General features: G+C 30.6%; 1 protein-coding gene and 1 long non-coding RNA gene across 6 annotated transcripts in view; one reads left to right on the top strand and one right to left on the bottom strand.

Moving 5' to 3' along the window:
* Window positions 1–15,776, bottom strand: part of LOC129912990 (regulator of G-protein signaling loco) — a 38,972-nt gene extending 23,196 nt beyond the window's left edge. For 2 of the 4 annotated variants that reach the window (XM_055991285.1, XM_055991286.1), the window contains exon 1: window positions 13,576–15,776. In XM_055991285.1, coding sequence (XP_055847260.1) covers window positions 13,576–15,669 — 2,094 coding nt within the window. In that variant the 5' untranslated portion in view covers window positions 15,670–15,776. Of the gene's footprint in view, window positions 1–2,254; window positions 3,281–9,219; window positions 9,634–13,575 lie in introns of those variants that run through there. The other 2 variants (XM_055991289.1, XM_055991288.1) reach the window with 2 other exon arrangements.
* Window positions 10,171–15,875, top strand: LOC129912992 (uncharacterized). Of its 2 annotated transcripts, none has more exons than XR_008771953.1 (3): window positions 10,171–10,515; window positions 10,615–10,838; window positions 15,770–15,875. It is a non-coding gene; the product is annotated as an uncharacterized LOC129912992 (long non-coding RNA). The 2 variants fall into 2 exon arrangements; XR_008771951.1 differs by having other exon boundaries at window positions 10,171–10,535.
* Window positions 15,876–18,880: the final 3,005 nt, after the last annotated feature.

Here is an 18,880-nt window from a genome sequence, read left to right as displayed (position 1 = left end):
TAAGGCAATCAAGATGATGCTCTTCTTAAATCCCATATGCTTAAAATAATTAGATTTCCAATAAAAACAAATGGAAACTCTGTTAAAATCAAAGTGCATTTCAATACATTATAATAAGAATTTTCTTTTTAAATAAATTTAAGTATATTGTCCTAAAATTAAATGTTTACTCATTACTTGTACATATTGCCTGCGGAAAGTAAAATTGTTCTAACGCCATAGGATTTGTTATGGAATTATAACAATTTTGATCTCCGCCGAAGATGTGTTAATTAGGGCGTTCGTTATTTAAGAATCAAGTTCTTTTTATATTGACGCTGATGGCGCCCAAACTGATTAAAGTTTATGAGGCCAATTTTTTTTTAAATATAGCCTTAAGGTAAAATGTTTGATGAGGTTCTTGTCTACATTAAACACTGTTTTCAAAAGGGTATAAACCATTTTTCTAGGAGCAGGGGTTAAGTCAAGGCATGTAAAAGTTTTTTTTAATAAAAATTGTGTAACAGTATTTATGACAATTTTAATTTTATTTTATGTTTACATTTTTAGAAAAATCAGTACTTCCGCTTAATTCGAAAAGCTCACTTGAAAAAAAAATATATAGCCAAAGTGTTTAAGCTGCTGTACGACATGCGTTCGTAAAATTCGAATGTGCTCTTTTGTAGAACGTAGAACAATTGAATGAGAATCCTGAAAATCTTTTGAGGAAGTGTCTCACTACTTCCTCAAGGAAACTTCCTTTAAGGAAACCACAAAAGTCCAAATTATAGGATGTTTTCTGTTTCCAATAACATTTTTTTTCATGCAAAATATTTTTGTTTGCAATAAAGTTTTGTTTAATGGAAATTTTTTTTTTATTTCAAAAATATTTTTTTGTTATATATTTACAACCCTGCATTTGCATGTTTGAAAAGCGTTGGGAAATCTTCAAAATGCATCTATGTCAAACGCAAATCACATCCTCAATTAAAAAATTTATTCACGTCAGATAAAATATTTTTTCACAAACATTTGCAAGAAAAGAAACGAATTTTTAAGATTCCGAATGGTGGATATAAAACATAAAAGTGTTTCAATCCAGAAGGAAGTATAACAAGCAGAAGATTAAAAACAGCTGTTTATTTGTAAATTTATAATAATGTTTAATTTTTCGTTTATTGAACTCTGACAATTTAAGATCCGGAATTTCATTCTTTAGAGGGAAAAATTCGTTTAAAAAAAATTTTTATGTTCTATAAACAAAGTTAAAACAAAAAAAAAAAAACATTTTGTGCAAGCAAAAAATGCGATATAAATAGAAAAAATATTAAATTAAGGTCATATAAGAAATTAAGTAAGGTACTAAAAGAAACAATTATTCAATTTAATATTTTTTGTAATCTACTGTCAAAAGCTTAAGCTTAAAAGTGTAAAATATACATTTGTGTATCTACATAAGCACATATAAACTCACTCGTACTAAATACCTATTCTACTGATGAGAAACCTGTTATTGTTTTATTAGTGACGTGCGTGTTTTTGCATACTAAACAGAGTATAAACACAATTTATTCCGGATGTACCTAAATTTTTAACCAATTCTCAATGGAAAAGCTTTTTTAACTACCTAAGGGCTTATGAAAAAAAAACTAATAAAACCATCATCATAAAGACCATACCTAATTTTTGACTGGGTCTCAATACCTAAATTTGATCACCATCACAGTCATAAATTGCATACAAAAAAAAAAAAAAAAAAACAAAAAGAGGTGTGACGATCTTCGTACGTAACGATTAGTCACTGTTGTTAATTTATGCAAAGAAATAAAAAAAATCACAAAACATAAGGCCAAGACAATAACAATATTTTTGTTGTATGGAACGAATGGACGACCGATCGACGACAGACGATTAACAACAAATCGTTAAAACCCCATATAAGTGATCTATTGATCACTCACAGTCGCAATTCTTAGAAAATGAAACAATTCGTGATCAATAATATTATACATTGTAATTGTTTGTATATTCATTTGATTTATAATTTATATATTATTTGCTTTCCGCAGAGGAAATCAATTTTCATCATCATCATTCGATTATAAAATTAAAATCAGGAAAATCGCAAATCATTTAAAAATCACTTAAAAATTAAGAAACACAAAACGCAATTTTTTTTGCTATTTCAGAGAAAAGATTCTCTCATTCAAGTACATCGCAGGTCATGAAATTCATTTTTAAAAAGTATAGAGAAAAATAAAATTAATATGCTTACAAATGATCATCATTAGCGTCTTCCTTCGAAAATTCTTCGAACCAAAAACAACAAAATTTATTTAACGAAAACCAAAATTATCACTCTGGGTGTTTAAATAATAATTTCCAACAAATTCCAACATTCACACTAATTTCGTTTTGGGTTATACACAAAATTCAATTGTTTCGCACGTCTTATTCAAATTAGCAACAAAAATAAATGAATCACAATGACGTTTTGCAATTTTTTTGAAAATAGAACTTTTTTTGAAAAACTTTTATTATTTTTTTGTTGTTGTTCCGAAAGCGATGTTAAAAACGATAGGAAAAAATCATTCTATACATTCTATGAAATAACAATATTTTGGGTAAAGATTTCTTCGACGGAATTTCATTCAGTGATTTTTAAAATATCAGCAGGTATGCATTTTTTTGCGAGAAAATTGTCTGAAGAAGATGGTACCGAGAAAATATAAGTTTGAATCGCGAAAGGTGGTGGCGCCTTCGACATTCGATTTTATATATACAATGGAATGAGATAAGATACTTAAATTTCAAATCGATTGATTATAAACAAATAGTTTTCTCGCGATCAATTTTTTTTTAAAGATTTCCGCTATAAAGGTAGCGTTCGATGGAAATTGTAAAGTAAACTGAAAGCAGTCGATAGAAATCGTGTGGTTGTGACTCGTGGTTGTTGTTACTGGTGCTGGCTCAAGGTGGTTTTAAAGTACGATGACGAACTCGTAAGATATCATTATGACCTGTGTTGTAGAGAGAGTGGTTGTTGTGTTGTGCGGGGAGTATAATAGCTCGTGCTTCGATACTTCCCGGTTACAGGTGTGTAGATAGTTTTTTTTTTTATATTTCTCTTGTCAGTTGGTGCTGCTGTCCTAGGTTGTATAAGGTGTGTGTCGGCATTTGGTACATTCGATTCGTTGATACAATACGAGTCGGTTGAATAGATGCATTTTCAAAAAGGATATCTTTTATATTTTTTTTTCCTTGCAGATTATTTCGGATTAATATTTAAATGGTTTTTATGCCGTTTGATTTCTCCTTTACAGATAATTTTTTTTATTGTTAAGTATCTGAGTTTTTAAAAAAGGAGGTTTAAAATAAAAGTAAGTTTTGAAAATAATGGTGTAAGACCCAATTTATTTTCTCTCTATTATATTTAAAGTCTCTATTAAAAATACGAAAGGTGCCAAATCGCATACAATTTTTAAAATTTCTTTTTTTAAATGGCTACTTTAAATTTAATATAAAAAATAAAAGTGTGAATACACTGTACTGACGCCATTTTCCAAATTATGCCATTCTAGAAAAAAATTAACTTGCTAACTTGATGCTTTTGACCATAAGAACAGAGAACTCAGGAGAATAAGCTGGGCTAAAACTAGCGACCAAATTTCTTATTCATCTTGTAGAACCAAAAACACTCTTGGCAGTTGAATAGTTTTAATTTTTATTTCCAATATTTTAAAAATATTTTAAAAACAACGCTACTCCATAAAACAATAGTATGTGCTTTTAAGAAAACTTTTAAGATAACTTTTTAAGAAAACTTAGAATTTAGTCTATTGTTAAATTTAGGAATTCAAATAAATAGTTTTTAAAAATAAATTTTCAAACACAAAATTTCGAAAAATTAATTTGTTTCAAAAATTAGTTAAAAATATTTATGCCGATATTGTTGGCGGCAACCCTATAACGTTTTGCTTCTCTCGACTATATGTTTTGGATTAAAAATAAAAGTATTTTTTTTTACAAAAAGTCTAATTAATTGAACCGCATTGTAAACATCGACAAGGAGATTCCTTTAGACACTGCAGCAACATGCCTGTTGTGGCAGGGAATTTTTATTTTATAATGACATGTGTATGAAATTCAAGGAGGGGACAGTATAATATTCTATCGGTTGACTGATTCTTAGGTACGAGTAAGCATATAAAATACTTAAATAAATATGTATGTACATATTTTTTTTATCAATAATAAGAGACAAGTGTATTTTGGCGGGTAATGGTTATGGATCACCTGTTTTTAGTTAATCATGAATAGCCCTCATCTTGGGGGGTTCTAATTTATGTGTACATAATGTATATGAACTTCCTTCCAAAATGCCAAGATGTTGCACTAAATTCTCATGCTTTTTTACAAAGTAAAATTATATCCTTAGTAAAAGTATCACACAGTTTGTTAATATCATGCAGTGCGAGTTTTTTGGTAAATTATAAATGCTTGACGAAAGTAAAAATAAAATATTTTACACTGATCGCAGTTATAACAAAAATTAATCCTCATGTAGATCTATCTTGAAATAATTACATCCTACCTGTAGACGGAGAGTTGAATGTTAAGAACAAAATTTGCAACTCAAGAACGTAAAAAAGATACTTTGTAATTTTCTTTATTAAAAACGTAAATATTTGTATGCTATGCTATTTGTATGAAAGCTATGTGTAAGAAAATTGTATATCTTAAGTGTACAAACATGTATGTTTGTAGAATATAATGTTAGTTTAGCAAAGAGCAGTGGCCTATTTCACAGCTTACAACATTGTTTACATCAACTACATCAATGACTTTAAACATTAGTTTCGGCGGCCTATTGGACTTTCCGCAGCACTTTTTTGAACATTTGCACTATTAAAACCACAACAAGTGTTTGCCGACATTGAATCTGACTCAACTATTGGCTTTTGAGGTTGCTGATGTAGTAAATGTAGCTGATGTAGTTGATGTAGTAAGCTCCGAAACAGACCCCAGGAATTTGAAGCTAAAGGAGGTCAAGTATGCTTTTACATTAGAAAGAGCTTTCCGGTAGGTAGTCAATGAAGACTTAAGCAGGCAATACTTGGAAGACCTAAGAAACAGCTCCGATCATACATACATACATCAAAAACCTATAATTGCTCTTATGATAACTCTTTATGTAAAGCATAATTTTAATTTAATTTTAGAGAAAAATATTTAAAAAAAAAAAACAAAGAATTTGCCTTTAATTTTGTGAAAACATCTTTTAAATACATAGGTTTTGAACTCCAAAAGAAGTATACCATTTGATTTCTTGTACAATAAAGAATTTTAAGAAAAAAAAATTAGATTCTTAAACCGTTTAACAAAAAATTTTAAACATTTTTCAAAAAAAAAAAAAGTTTTATGCATTTCTAAAAAAATTTTAAAACCGACACATAAAAACAAAATTTGAATAAAATTCCTGTCTTCAAAAAATTTATTTTCAAAAAAAAAATGAAATTAGTTTAATAATACGCATCTTCGTTAAAATAGAGTGAGTCGTTTGCAAGAAAGTGAGAAATCAAGAAAACGGTTCTATGACAGGTAGAATCACATGTGAGGGGTTACACACAGTTTTTGTCAAATTCATTAGAGAAATTGAGACAAAAATGCTTTTTTATATTTGTAATTAAATTAAGATTCAGTAGTAGTAAATAAAGTTTGAGCAGAATAAATACCAATATAAACAAGAAAAATGACTTTAAACCGGGCAAAATGCTTAAAATTATTGAAAACAAAAAAAAATTTTGTTCAAAGTCGTACCGATAAATCAAAAAACTAATGATGCCAATCGATTTCTCAATTCCGAAATAGGGAGGAGCAGTCAACAGCGCACTTGTATCAAAATTTTTTTTGGAAAAACTTGCACAGTGTAATTTGTTTCTATTTCCCCTCTAAATAATACTCTTAGTCAAAACTGTCAAATTCAAATCATAACCCTCACCTTTCTTTTGGCAAAGTTGGATTAAAAGCGAGTCAACTTAGTTATAACATACATAACTAAGGTGGGTAACCTCGGTAACAACAGATTTAAATGACAAAAGAATTTGAAAACTTGATAAAATATTTGGTTCTTATCTAAGTCATTAATTTAAAGATATAGCTTTTGAGTTGTGACGCCTTTAATCTCAAAGTCCAAAATATAGGTTACAAAAAATAAGTTTAAAACAAATAAACATAGACAAAGACATTATTTAATTTCAAAATAAAAACTATCAGTATTGAAGAAATACCAACATTTCGAGAGTCTTATTTGGCTTTTACACATTTTATTAACTCATTAAATTAAATCGTCAAAACCTTAATTAGAGGAACTAAATACTTGAAAACAACAAGATAGCACTGTCGCCGTCGTTTCCATAAGAAAACGGAAGTTAATCATCAACCCCTTGTGACGAGACGAGTAGAAACCCTTTTCTATAGAAATAAAACATTGAAGAATGTGTATTATATGACTAACATGCGTCATAGCATAGATATTTGAAAAAAAAATTGTTATCTTCTACATACTATAATAATAACAAATAATGTAGTGACATCAGCATTGATTAATTTTTGTTTTTAATAACCATTATTCAGGCATTTTTGAGAACAAAATATGTACATTTAATTAACATCTTATCGGATTTTTGAAAAAGAAAAAAAAAATCGTATCAATCAATGAAATTATTGATAATAAAAGTCATATACATACGTCAACTATTATGCAACAGACCCAAAAAAAATATTTGAGTTTTACTTATATAGAAAGGTAAACTGTTTATGGAGAAGGGATAGTGGTCTCGATCCTAAAATACATGCATAGGTCAGTGCCGGTTACCTACATTATATGTTTAATGATAGTAGCATGTTGCTTAAAACAGGTGCTTTCTTGTGTACCTTCACTGCATTATTTAAACAAGCGAACCTGAAAACCCCTATGGAATGAAAATGGATTTAAATGATCTCCCTATTCTTTTCTTTAGTTTTGTTTCTTTTGTTCTTTTTGTTGGTAAGAGAGAATGGTCATGGGAAGTGAGTGCAATTTAATGTTTTTTTTTCTTTTCTGATTGATTAAAAAAAACCGTTGAGACCTTATTGTTTGTTGGAAAATTGTATTATGATACATATTTTACTTAAACTACCACTGTTGGAGAGCCCTTACCCCTTAGTAGTTTGACAAAATGTATTATGATAATGAGGTTGAGTGGGTAAAAAGGTAACCCAATACTTTACTTATTGAAGTTTTAAAGATCAATTCAACATTTTTAATGGCGATATGGCTATGTAGGTGATTCCCAGCTAAGTGATTCTTGACTGAAATAATTTATAATGTTAAATAAATTAAATAATTAAGGGCCAATTTTTCAATAGTCAGATAAACCTCAGATAGAGCCTATTCCTAGGAATAAAAGTTTTTTTTTATATTGAAATTTATTCTTCTGATAGTCTAACTGACGATTGAAAAATCAGGGCTAAGAAAATAATTTCAAACAAGAAAAGTACTGATTATGAATTTGAAAAAAATTGCCATGGCAGCAATTTACTCATTTTTGTACATTTCGTTGATATCATTTTTTTAGCAATTGCTCCATTCTATATTATTCTTAAAATTACTCCTCATCCCTTATCAATTATTTATCAATTATTTTATAATATAGGATATTATTTGCTCAATCGTAGGATATGTACCAGAAAGCTTTCGTGTAATGTCTATACCGATTTTTTTTACGAATCCTAAACTTGCCCAATAGTGCTATAGTACCTCTATCGCAAGTAAAAAAACAGGCATTTTGTGGAACGAAATAAAGGATATTATATTTATGTATATTAAAAAAGTTAAAGTCTTAGATTTCGAAACATCACCCTTTGGCGAAATTCGCCATTCTGGAAAACGCGTATTGATTCAAACTATTATTTTGATGTTTTTTCTGTGAGGGAAATATTTTTGAGGTTATGTCATTTCATATTTATTTTTTTTTTGCTTGTTTGAATTTTTCTCAGTTCTTATGATATGATAATTTTTACTCACCATAAAAGGTGTAGTGTTACAGATAAAATATTCCTTTGGCAATAAAAAAATATTTTTTGTACCATTATTAACGGTACCGGCCATATAACGTTTATTTTGATTTATGAATTTCTCGTAAACGAAAAAGCAGATTTCGACCAAAATTTTTACACAGAAACTTTGAAACAATCGTTATATAAAAATTTTAATATTTTTTCAAAAAAAAAACATATTTTTTGATTTTTAAAAAATATTTAAAAATTATTTTTCGAAAAATTGACTTTTTGAAAACGGGTTGATGAATTTTATCGAAATTTAGTGTTCATGTGTTGAATAATATTGTCTTAAAAATAGCATACCAACTTTTTTTTTGAAAAATTTCAGAAAATTTGTATATTATTTATTTTAAATTAAATTATTTTTTTTTAAAAAACGGCTCTAACGATTTTCGAATTTTTTTTATGCAAGAAATCAAATTGCATACTTGGTTTTGTGTAAAAGATCATTTAAAACGATATTTAATTAATAATAAAAACAGATTTTATTTTTCTTAGACTACTTATGGAATTTTTTAAAAATATCAATTTTCCCTAATTTTGTTCAGTAAAAAGCTTTAACATTAACTTTTACCATAAGAGCAAGAACGTGCGACCCCAATCGTGCATTTTATTTTCACTAACTTTGACGTACTGTTTTAAATTAAATTTTAAATTTATAGTGGAATTATAAATAAGTTCGTTTTGATGCCATTATATTAAAATAGCCTTGGTAAAAATGTTAAAAATAAAAACTGTCTCGCAATTGAAGACTAACTAAACATAACGTCAAAGCTTATGAGCATTTAACGGTAAGTTTTAACGTATAATATTAATGTTACTTTTTGAAATATCAATTAATAGATGCTTTATAACACACAAAAAGAAGTCAGAGATTTTATGTACATATGTGTAAAAAAAACAACCCAACGAAAACTTGTTAGTTAGAGTTACACAAATGTTGCAACAGTTTTTTTTTCGATTCTTTTATTTACCAAGCACTTGTTGTATGTGCCTTAAGTGTACTTAAAATGGTAATCGAATTAATTAAATACGTACTAAGAATAATAACACCAAATAATATTATGATTGTTTTGAAAATATATATCACATTTCATGGCAAATACCAAAGTTAGACTAAAATTTGTCACAGCTTACCGTATGGTTGTCCTCAGAGTATAATCCACAAACTAGCTCAAGCATATTATTAAATGACATTTCGCTTGATGTGATATTCCCAGATGCAGGCACTTCCGCCCTTAACACCCACATACACTTGATTTTTTTTTTTGTATTCAACTTTTAAACTCATACATCAATTTTGTACAAGTATTAAATACGCTTTTTACACATCAACTTTAAATCATTTCCTTCATTCAATGACTTTTTTCAAATTTTGTTGTTGTTGCTTTATTATTCGATACAAAAAATTTCACTTCACATGAAAGCTTTTGATAAAAACATTTAAGTAGTTGCAACGTACGTCTTGTTTTGATTGACAATTTTAAGTTATTTCAAAACAAATTCCAAACGAAATGTGAACTTAAGAAGAGATAAGATAATTTATGATAATCTAAGATCTTTTTTCGAAATTCTTCAATTCACTAAATAAAAATGATAACACAAAAAAAAAAAAAAAATTTGATATACAAATACACTTGGTATGCAAGCGAGAGAGCTACTCAGGCTCGTCGTTCAATTTATAAATGATTGACTTAGCTAACGAACGATGTACGGTCAGTAAATTACATTCAAGCACGACCTACAAATTAGGTCTGCATTTCAGTTTTCTATTAGATACATTTGTTCACGATTAATTGGCACAAATTAAGTGAATTAAATGACGCCGCGTTCTATTGTCGAATGTGACAATTTTTGTTTTTACTTTACAAGCGGGGTTATAATTCCGCTTTAAGCTACAACTGAACTTAAAAAAATAACAAAAAGGTATTATAAAAGGGGATAACTTAAACTTATGATGTCATCTATTTCCGGAGATGATTTTTTGTTTTTTGCAAGTTCACATTAAGATGAAAAAACTGAGAGTAAAGTTTTATTTTCTGTAAAGTAATTTTCGTACAAAATTAACAGATGAGTTGAAGGAAGTATTAATATAATTTCCCGACCTATTCAGTGTTCCGTAAATTCAATAGAAGTAGTTTTATACTAATGTAGAGTATAAATAGCCACAGCGAACTGCTGAAATATCAATTTGTAAATGTGGACCTCACCAAAAACCCACCATGCGATATGCGATTTCCAGTTATCAGCTCAAGATAAGAGAGCAACTTTTTTTTAATTTATAATACAAGTAAAGCTTCGAAAGCATTATAATGCTTCATTCTCGGCAAAGCATTATAATGCTTGATTCTCGGGTATTCGTATATGAAACAATTCTAGTCATTGTGGCAACATGCGAAATTAGAGGCACTTGTGCATTTAAATTAAATAATTGTATGGAGAAAATAATAGTGGTGCTAGCCTTTTTTTTTTGTTAATTTTGTATATATTAAAGTTCTCATATTAGGTCACTTTTTTCTGCTTTTGTGTTAGGATGAGATTCTGCAATGAAGTACATAATAACAAAGTATCATTAAGTTAACAAAAGAAGTTTCTTCCTTTTGATATATACAAGGCTTACTGTTGATCTCGGTGTAGATGGGACATGACCAGCAGTCACTACCGGAAGAAGTACGTAGGCTGACATCTCAAGCCATTACAATGAAGACAAGCCTACTCTTTGGGTGACATGACCAGTTCTGAGATCAACGAACGAGGTGAGTGTTTATTTGATTATACATATGTATGTACATAATTATTATTACAAATATCAAATTTTTGGTGCAAAGCTACACTACATACCTAATTTGAGTACAGATATGATTGCGGATCTTGAGACAAAGGTAATAAGCTTTAAAAGATCGATGATCAGTGCTTTTAAGGCCTCATGTCCGGTAAGACATAGAAACTGTATTCCCTGAATTTCCCTGACTTTCCAGATTAGCGGACACCATGAAATCAATCAATCACGGCTGTTCTAATATTCGTTAAAATTTGAAAACGGAAACGAAAATTAAATCCGTGCAAATTAAAAACGGTTGTTCTGATTTCCTTTCGGATTTACTTTTACGTTCTATCAACTTGAGGACAACAAAACATTTTCGAAGTCGTACCGTTCTTAGTTCCTTTTTTAGAATAAAAACATCATTTTTAGTTGAAGAAGAAAAGACCGGAGAAAACGAAGGACCTTTCTCTGTTACAAGATATCTAAACAAGTTGAGGGTAACTTCTACGTGTTCCGACGTGCACTCCTATTTTATCTCTGCATACTTATAAGATAATAATGGATTTATTTAGCATGTTTTATGAAAATATTTTTTGTATCTAGTATGGTGATTTTGAAGGAATGCCCTCAAGTTTTTATTCCTTTTGGAATTATAACTATTAAACAACACTCTCATAAAATATATTAAAACAATTTCCATCTTTGTTATGGCCTCTAAACTTTTTTTCTATTTTACCAATTCAAATAGTAGGCACGCATCTACGAATATATTTGTTTCGGTTAGAAAAGTTTCCATTTCTTTTTTATTGCATCTAATATACACAACAGACATGTCCATAACTCAAAAACTGATATTCAAATGACTTAAAACCACATTAAAGTCAATTATTTTTGAATATTTCTTCTTTAATACAACATTATACACAATACTCTTTATAAATTGGTACATCTCTTACAAAAAAATTAAGTTTTGTTATTTTCTATACATTAATAAAAGTTGTTCCAAGATAAATTACGCATAAAACCCACATTTCTTAAAGTAGCAAATTTTAATCATCTAACGTACAAAAGGGTGCTGCAAGCAGTTTTTAAAGTTGATTTTATATAGATTTATCATTCCAAACCTATTTTTATGGATAAATATATTATAAAATGTATGTAAGAAGGCAGTTTTAGTTTCATTTTTAAGAAGCGTACTTCAATTAACCGTCATTCCGGGAACGCTTGTTTTGGGGTATAGTTAGCTTAAATTTTTTTGTATTATAATCAAAATTGTAATTGTATTATAATCAATAATCTAAAAAATATTTCGTTTTACTTTGTTACATAAAAAATAAAAATAAATTAAGGTCAAAACGTCATTTCCGGGAACGCTCTTAGAATCTGAATAAATAATGTAGTCTAACACTCATAATTTTGCATTTTTTAGGTATTTTTACTCTGTATCTTATCTAAGTATGGCTGTAATATACACTTTTATCAAGAAAACAAAAGAAAAAATTACTTATGGCCTAAGTGTTTCGGACGTGCCTAAAAGCATTTTTTTGTAGAAATCGGTCTCTGCCCCAAGAAACAAAGTTATATTTGATTTATTTAAGACCTATTATCTTAGTATAATAACATACATAATATCATTCACATTGATACTATTTCTAGACCCCTAAAGTCGTTTTGAAGAGATCACCACCATTTCGAGGAACGTTATTCTAGTACTAATTTTTGGGGTTTTGTGGTAAATTGAAAAATATACATTTTTGTGCTCTGACCGTTCATCAACCGACAAATTATAGCTAAAGCGAACATTTGAGCATAAAATTTTTATCATAAAACAAAGTTGATTTTTTAAGAATTCGGTCATCGAAATTTGTATGCCGTGAATGCAGGTGGATAAGATTTCAGTGAAACTTTTTTGCTCTATTCTTTTGTATCCTTTATTTAAGAAACAAATTCATGGATGTTGAAATAAGATTATTTAGACAGATCGTTGGGTCGGGTTAGGTTGCACTCGGCCCACTAAACCGTCGACTAGATCAGGAATATTTTGTTTGTAGAAAATTGTGTATCAAAGGAAACTATTTTATCGGCTGATACTTAATAGTGCCAGTGTGAGAACTTTTATACATTTGCCTGATTATTAAATATTGGTTGATAGAAAGTCTAATCTAAATAAATTACACTGGTCAACAAAATTTAACTTTTTTTTGCCACAAGAGTCAAGATGTACTTTTCTAGAGGTTTTTGATGTACTCGAACCGCAAGTCAGAAAAGTTTAATTGGCCTCCGTTTTTGAAATAATACCGTTAGAAAATGCCAAAAAACGTAATTTTTCGAGGTTATGTGTTTATGTAGGGTAATTCATTATGAATAAATTTGTAATTGCTACCCGGATTGAAATCGGCAAAAACTTCTCCGTTCGTTTTTCGGAACACCTATGAATCCACAAAATGTGTTTGAATGTGTTTGGAGCAGCAAAAGTTCGAAAACGAGAGAAAATTGAATTCGAATGGAAATCAGAACAGCCATGAATGTTTCCTTTTATTGATAAAAAACCGTCTCTAGTAGTTCAAATATTTGATGAGGCACATCAAATGGCAACTAAAGAGGTCCGAATAAATACTGTCTTAAACTAAGTTCAAAGGTAATTTAGTTATATATTCATTTCAAAACAGATTTCTTTAGAAAAGTATATTCAAAATGTTTAAATTTAATAAGAAAACAATTTCACTTACCCCCAAATCTGGCTCACTATAAGTAGCTTCCAAAATTGTTGTCTTCTTCGGTGATGATCTATGATAATTCTCCGTCTTGTGAATATTTTGTAAACTACCCCAAGTTTCAAAATCATCCGCATTTTGATTACCATCTACATTTCGTTCGTTTTTCGAAAAACCAAGTGATTTTCGAGCACAGCCATCCGAAGCCAAATTCTCTACACTTGCCGAATTGCCTTTCGTCTCCATCATCCCATAAACTTTAGGACTCAATTTATTTATATGGAATGAGCGTGAGTCTTTTAGAAAACAACATCCATCTTCATAAGGAGTTTGTTTTGATTTTTTACTTTGTTTCGGTCCCGTTGGCAATGGTGGAATAAAAACATGATCTTTAATTGGTGATCTGCCTGATACATTATCATATCCATGATGATGAGAACTAGAATGTATCGATATATCATCCATCGACATTTGTAATGATCTTCGATTTGGTTGACGATCCATTAGAGACAATACATCATCACATGATCTTGTCGCTACTAAGCTAGATATTGGACTTTTAATTAAATCTAAACTAGCTAATAAATTCGGTCCATTATAACATTGAGGAGGAGCAGTTTTAGGCAAAGGTGGTGTTGCGGCAGCCTTAGGATCTGGCATTGCCCGAACTGTAAGTCGTGTATCCACCTGAGGATTGCTCTGTTCGATATTATTAAATATTGCTGCCGGCCGGGCGCAGGCTCCCACATTTCCAACCCGATTCGGCATCACATGGATTCCCGGGAAGTCAACTACTAAAATCCGATCCGATATATTCGTACAATCATTATGGAATCCAATTCCAGAATCTGAATTCGACGATGTTGTAGTGACTTCACTATGATTACTCGGCTGTGGCGAGTGCGCTTGCACATCCTGAGGCTGTCTATTAGCCTCTGCATTCCTTCCAGGATTCCTTGCAGCTGGAGGCAATATTCTCATAGTATACATGCTCCTAATCAAATTCACCACATACTCCGAGTTATTTGGAAACTCCAAGCACAAATTCGATATAGGATCTTTGGTGCATGTTATACGAAATTCAGCCGCTCGCTGTTCATGTACATTGTGTTCGCAGATTTTCGTATCGACAACAAATACATGGCAACTATTCGATATTGAAACATCTTTTTGAGCTCCATTTGGCTCTTGTTCGTCATCATCACAATTCGATGAATAGATTGCACTAGTGACTAAGCCAAAAAAGCGATTTTCACTTTCAGACGACGAACTAACGTAGTTAAGTCGAGACGAAGGATATGTAGCCAAGATTGTGGCATTAGAACTTTGTAAAGTCAAGCAATTGGGCAAAATCGTCATTAAGACAGTTGTTGGATTGCGCTTTTCTTGGCGCAATTTTCGAATGCAACTCCTTACTGTCTGGAGTTTTGAACTTATTGCAATTTGTTTAGGCATTTCAATTGTACCCAAGTAACCGACAATTGCTCTGTATTCTAAAGTCACTCCATTGAGATTCTCTTGTTCCAAATTCACTCGAACCATTGCACTGACATTCGAGATGTCTTTGGAAGTGCTTGCATTTGGCGAATGAATGATATTATGAGAAGCAGACGAGGATAGCGAAGCAGGTAAGGGAATATCTTCAATAACAGGACGCAAAGCCTGCTCCCTACACCCGCCACTCGTCCCCGCACCTTCACGATGCTTTTGTGGCGATGTTCTCAATCGATTCATTTTTAATTTATGATGCAAATAACTGGGTTTACCCCGATTCATATGCTGAATAGCATTCTCCTCATCAGAACTATCTGAGAAGTAATTTTCAGCAATTTGCATTTTAATACTACCAAAGGAATTGCCAATTAACTGAACGACAGTTTCATGAGGCAATTTTGATACATTCAAATTATTTACTGAAATAAGAAAGTCTCCAGCACGGAGACCTGCCTGATCGGCTGGCGAATTAGCTACAATGCATGAAAGAATGCACGGCTGTTGGCCGGAGATTGTGAAACCGAAACCATTGAAGCCACGACTGACCTCGACGGTGCGAGTTCCATAGTTTGGGCGTTTCTTTCGACGACGATGTTGATGATGGTGGTGATGCATTATAAATGGAGTATATTTTATAAATAAAAGTAGATCATATAAAAAATAAATGTTCTTAAATAAATATGTTGAAAATAACAAAAATTCTTTTCACTTTCAGTTCAGGGACGACGACGAAGGGGTGTTTTTGTTTCGTGATTATTTGGGCCATTTTTTTTTTATGGATTCATTATTGTTTGAGTTGTATTTCTTTTGTTAAGAAAATGTAAGTTCATGTAAATAAAAACAAATAGTTTTTTTCTTAAATAAAATAGGGAATGTTTTAAATTAAATTGTACAAAAGTAAAACCAAGAAAAACAAATTTTTAATAAAGGAAAAAAATAAAATAAATTCTAGTTTTCTTCTTCTCTTGCTTTGGAATGTGTCAAGCCAACATGACAGCAAAAAAAAAAAAAACTTGTTTGTTGGTGGTTTGACAGTTTGTGATAGAAAAGGAGAGAAAACAAAATTAAAGGAGAAGAGATACATATTTTTGTTTTGGCCGTTATTTTGTAGAAGAAGAAATGGAAATGGAAAAATGTAATAGATTTGTTGATAGGTTTGTTTGTTTTGATAATTTTCGTTGACATTATCGAAAAAATTTATCTGAGCTAAAATGGAACCCATACAAATTATCGAGAACTTGTATGGGAATTTTATCTCAAGCCTGGTACCATAGAGGAAGGAATACCTAGAGAGCCGACTCGTACCCCCCTTGCCTAAAACACCCGCAAATTTAATTTCAAATAATTGGCATACATCTCTCTTATTTTTCTCTTATTTTCCTATCTGTGAATACGTGTGAAAGCTATAACATTGTATATATATTCTTATAGTACTCTCATGAAGTAGAATTTTCTGTTTTGCGTCGCCACCTCAGGGATCGCTAGTTTATTTAATGTTTGAACCTTATGCAGAAAATTGAAGTGCAGATCTACCAAAAGATGTCGCTAAAGTATTTTCATGGATTGATAGTACTATAAAAATATATATACAATGGCTATAATGCGTTTAACACCTTCCTTTCACCAGTAGATATCCTCACAAACTTTGAATTTAAACATGATTTTGGTTTGTACATGAACTTGAATAGATCAATTAGCTCACTCCAGACACCCACCTTTCAATAAATATGTACAGAAATAAAAAAAAGGTTCGTGTTTTGAATTTATTATATTATTTTTTTATGAATTAATTCCTCTACTGAGCACTTAAATTGTTTTTAATTGTTTTGAGCACAACTCCACAGTTGAATGTGTTGGTGCCATTTAAATTGCACGGGAAAACTACCACATATAAGCACTGTGGAGTTTTTCCTCTCATTGCAGCTTTTAGGGTGGAAGAGAAAAACCAACCGAAGTCGCGTCTCTAGGTATTCCTTCCTCTATGCCTGGTACGCTGCTTGCGCTAAATTTTAGCCAAGATAAAATTCCCATACAAGTTATCGATAATTTGTATGGGACTCATTTTATCTCGGCTAAAAATTTTCGATAATTTGTATGGCAGCTAAAATTTAGCGCGAGCAGCGTACCAGGCTTCAGCTAAAATTTAGCTTAAAGCCTAGTACGCTGTTGAAGCGAAACGAAATTTTATTTTAAACTTATTTTCTGTTGTTTTTTCTTGAATTTTTTTATTTGCATTCTTATTATTTTTGCTTTGCTATGATACCCCAAGGTATTTTTTTGTTAACATGTTCGCCGTGGACTTTGGAGACTTCAAAATTTTTCGTTTCGCATCAGCAGCGTACTAGGCTTTAAGAAGCAAAGAAAAGCCCTGTTCCATTAGAGGTGGTGGTCTACTAATAGCTGTATTCCTTTGGCCTTAAGTATCTGCTGCTTAGTACTTCTGGTTGTATTCAACTCCATTTCTTCTATAAAAAAATATCTTTGAATGGATTCAGAAGTACTAAAAAGTACTTTGCTGAGCCCAAAGGAACACAGCTCATAGTAGATGTTTTGGTTAATCTAGTACTATCATCTACCTTTCCCGAGTAGATACGATTTGTATTGAATTCGTTGAAAGTGCATTTCATTAAAAATCGCTAGTAAACTACTAGTAGTACTTTACCACCTCCCAATGGAACAGGGCTAATTACAAAATTCCCATAAAGCCTAGTACGCATCTGAAGCGAAACGAAATTTTCCATATAAAAATTGGTTAACGAAATCTTAAACGATTTTAGCAACGTAAAAATAATAAAAATACAAATCAAAAAATTCAAGAAAAAAAAAATCAGAAAATAAGTTTTAAAGCCTGGTACGCAGATTGCGCTAAATTTTAGTTCCCATACAAATTATCGAAAAATTTGTGTCCGAGCTAAAATGCATCCCGTAAAAATTATCGATAACTTGTATAGGAGCTCGAACTGCGTACCAGCAAAAAACAAAACAAATTTAATTTCGTTCAAGATTTCGCTATCCTCATTCACCTTTTACACCTGTAAAACTCGTATAAGACTCTTAAGAATAAAAAAATAGGCGACTTTTTTTCACTCCCATTGAACGCACAAGAAAGTACAATGTAAGACTCCTGTAAATATACTCATCAATAGCTGAAAGTGGTATTCGATCCTATAAGTGTGCAAAGAAGTTCCCTGTAAAGCCTGTTACGCAGCTCGCGCTACATTTTAGCTAACATACAAATTATCGAAAAATTTTATCTGAGCTAAAATGGATCGCATAGAAATTATCGATAACTTGTATGGGAATCTTATCTCGGCTAAAATTTAGCGCGAGCAGCGTACCAGGCTTCAAGCCTAGTACGCTGTTGAAGTAAAAAAGAGGATACAAAATTGTTTTTAGGCAAAAAAATAAGCTTTCTGCGTTATTATTTTTAGTTTTCCACCCGGAAAAACTATAAAAAAATACGTTTGAAAATGTTCACTATATACATATATCAAGTTATGCATTCGTAAAAAATAAATTGCACGACTGGGGTCGCACGTACTTGCTCTTATGCTTAAAGTGACTTTAATGTTACAGCTTTTTATTCAAGAATATTTGGGAAAATTAAAATAAAATAAAATCTGTTTTTATAATTAATTAAACACCGTTTTAAATAATCTTTTACAAAAAAACAAGTATGCCAGTTTATGTCTTGTATAGAAAGGAATTTTTAGAAAAAAAATTTCCTAAATCGTTAGAGCCGTTTTTTAAAAAAATTATTTTTTATATATAAAAATTTTCTAACATTTTTCAAAAAAAAAGTTGGTATGTCATTATGAAGAAATAA

Source organism: Episyrphus balteatus, chromosome 3, assembly GCF_945859705.1.
Source record: "Episyrphus balteatus chromosome 3, idEpiBalt1.1, whole genome shotgun sequence".
Classification (NCBI taxonomy): Eukaryota; Metazoa; Arthropoda; class Insecta; order Diptera; family Syrphidae; genus Episyrphus; species Episyrphus balteatus.
This window is presented reverse-complemented; position numbering and strand designations above follow the sequence as displayed.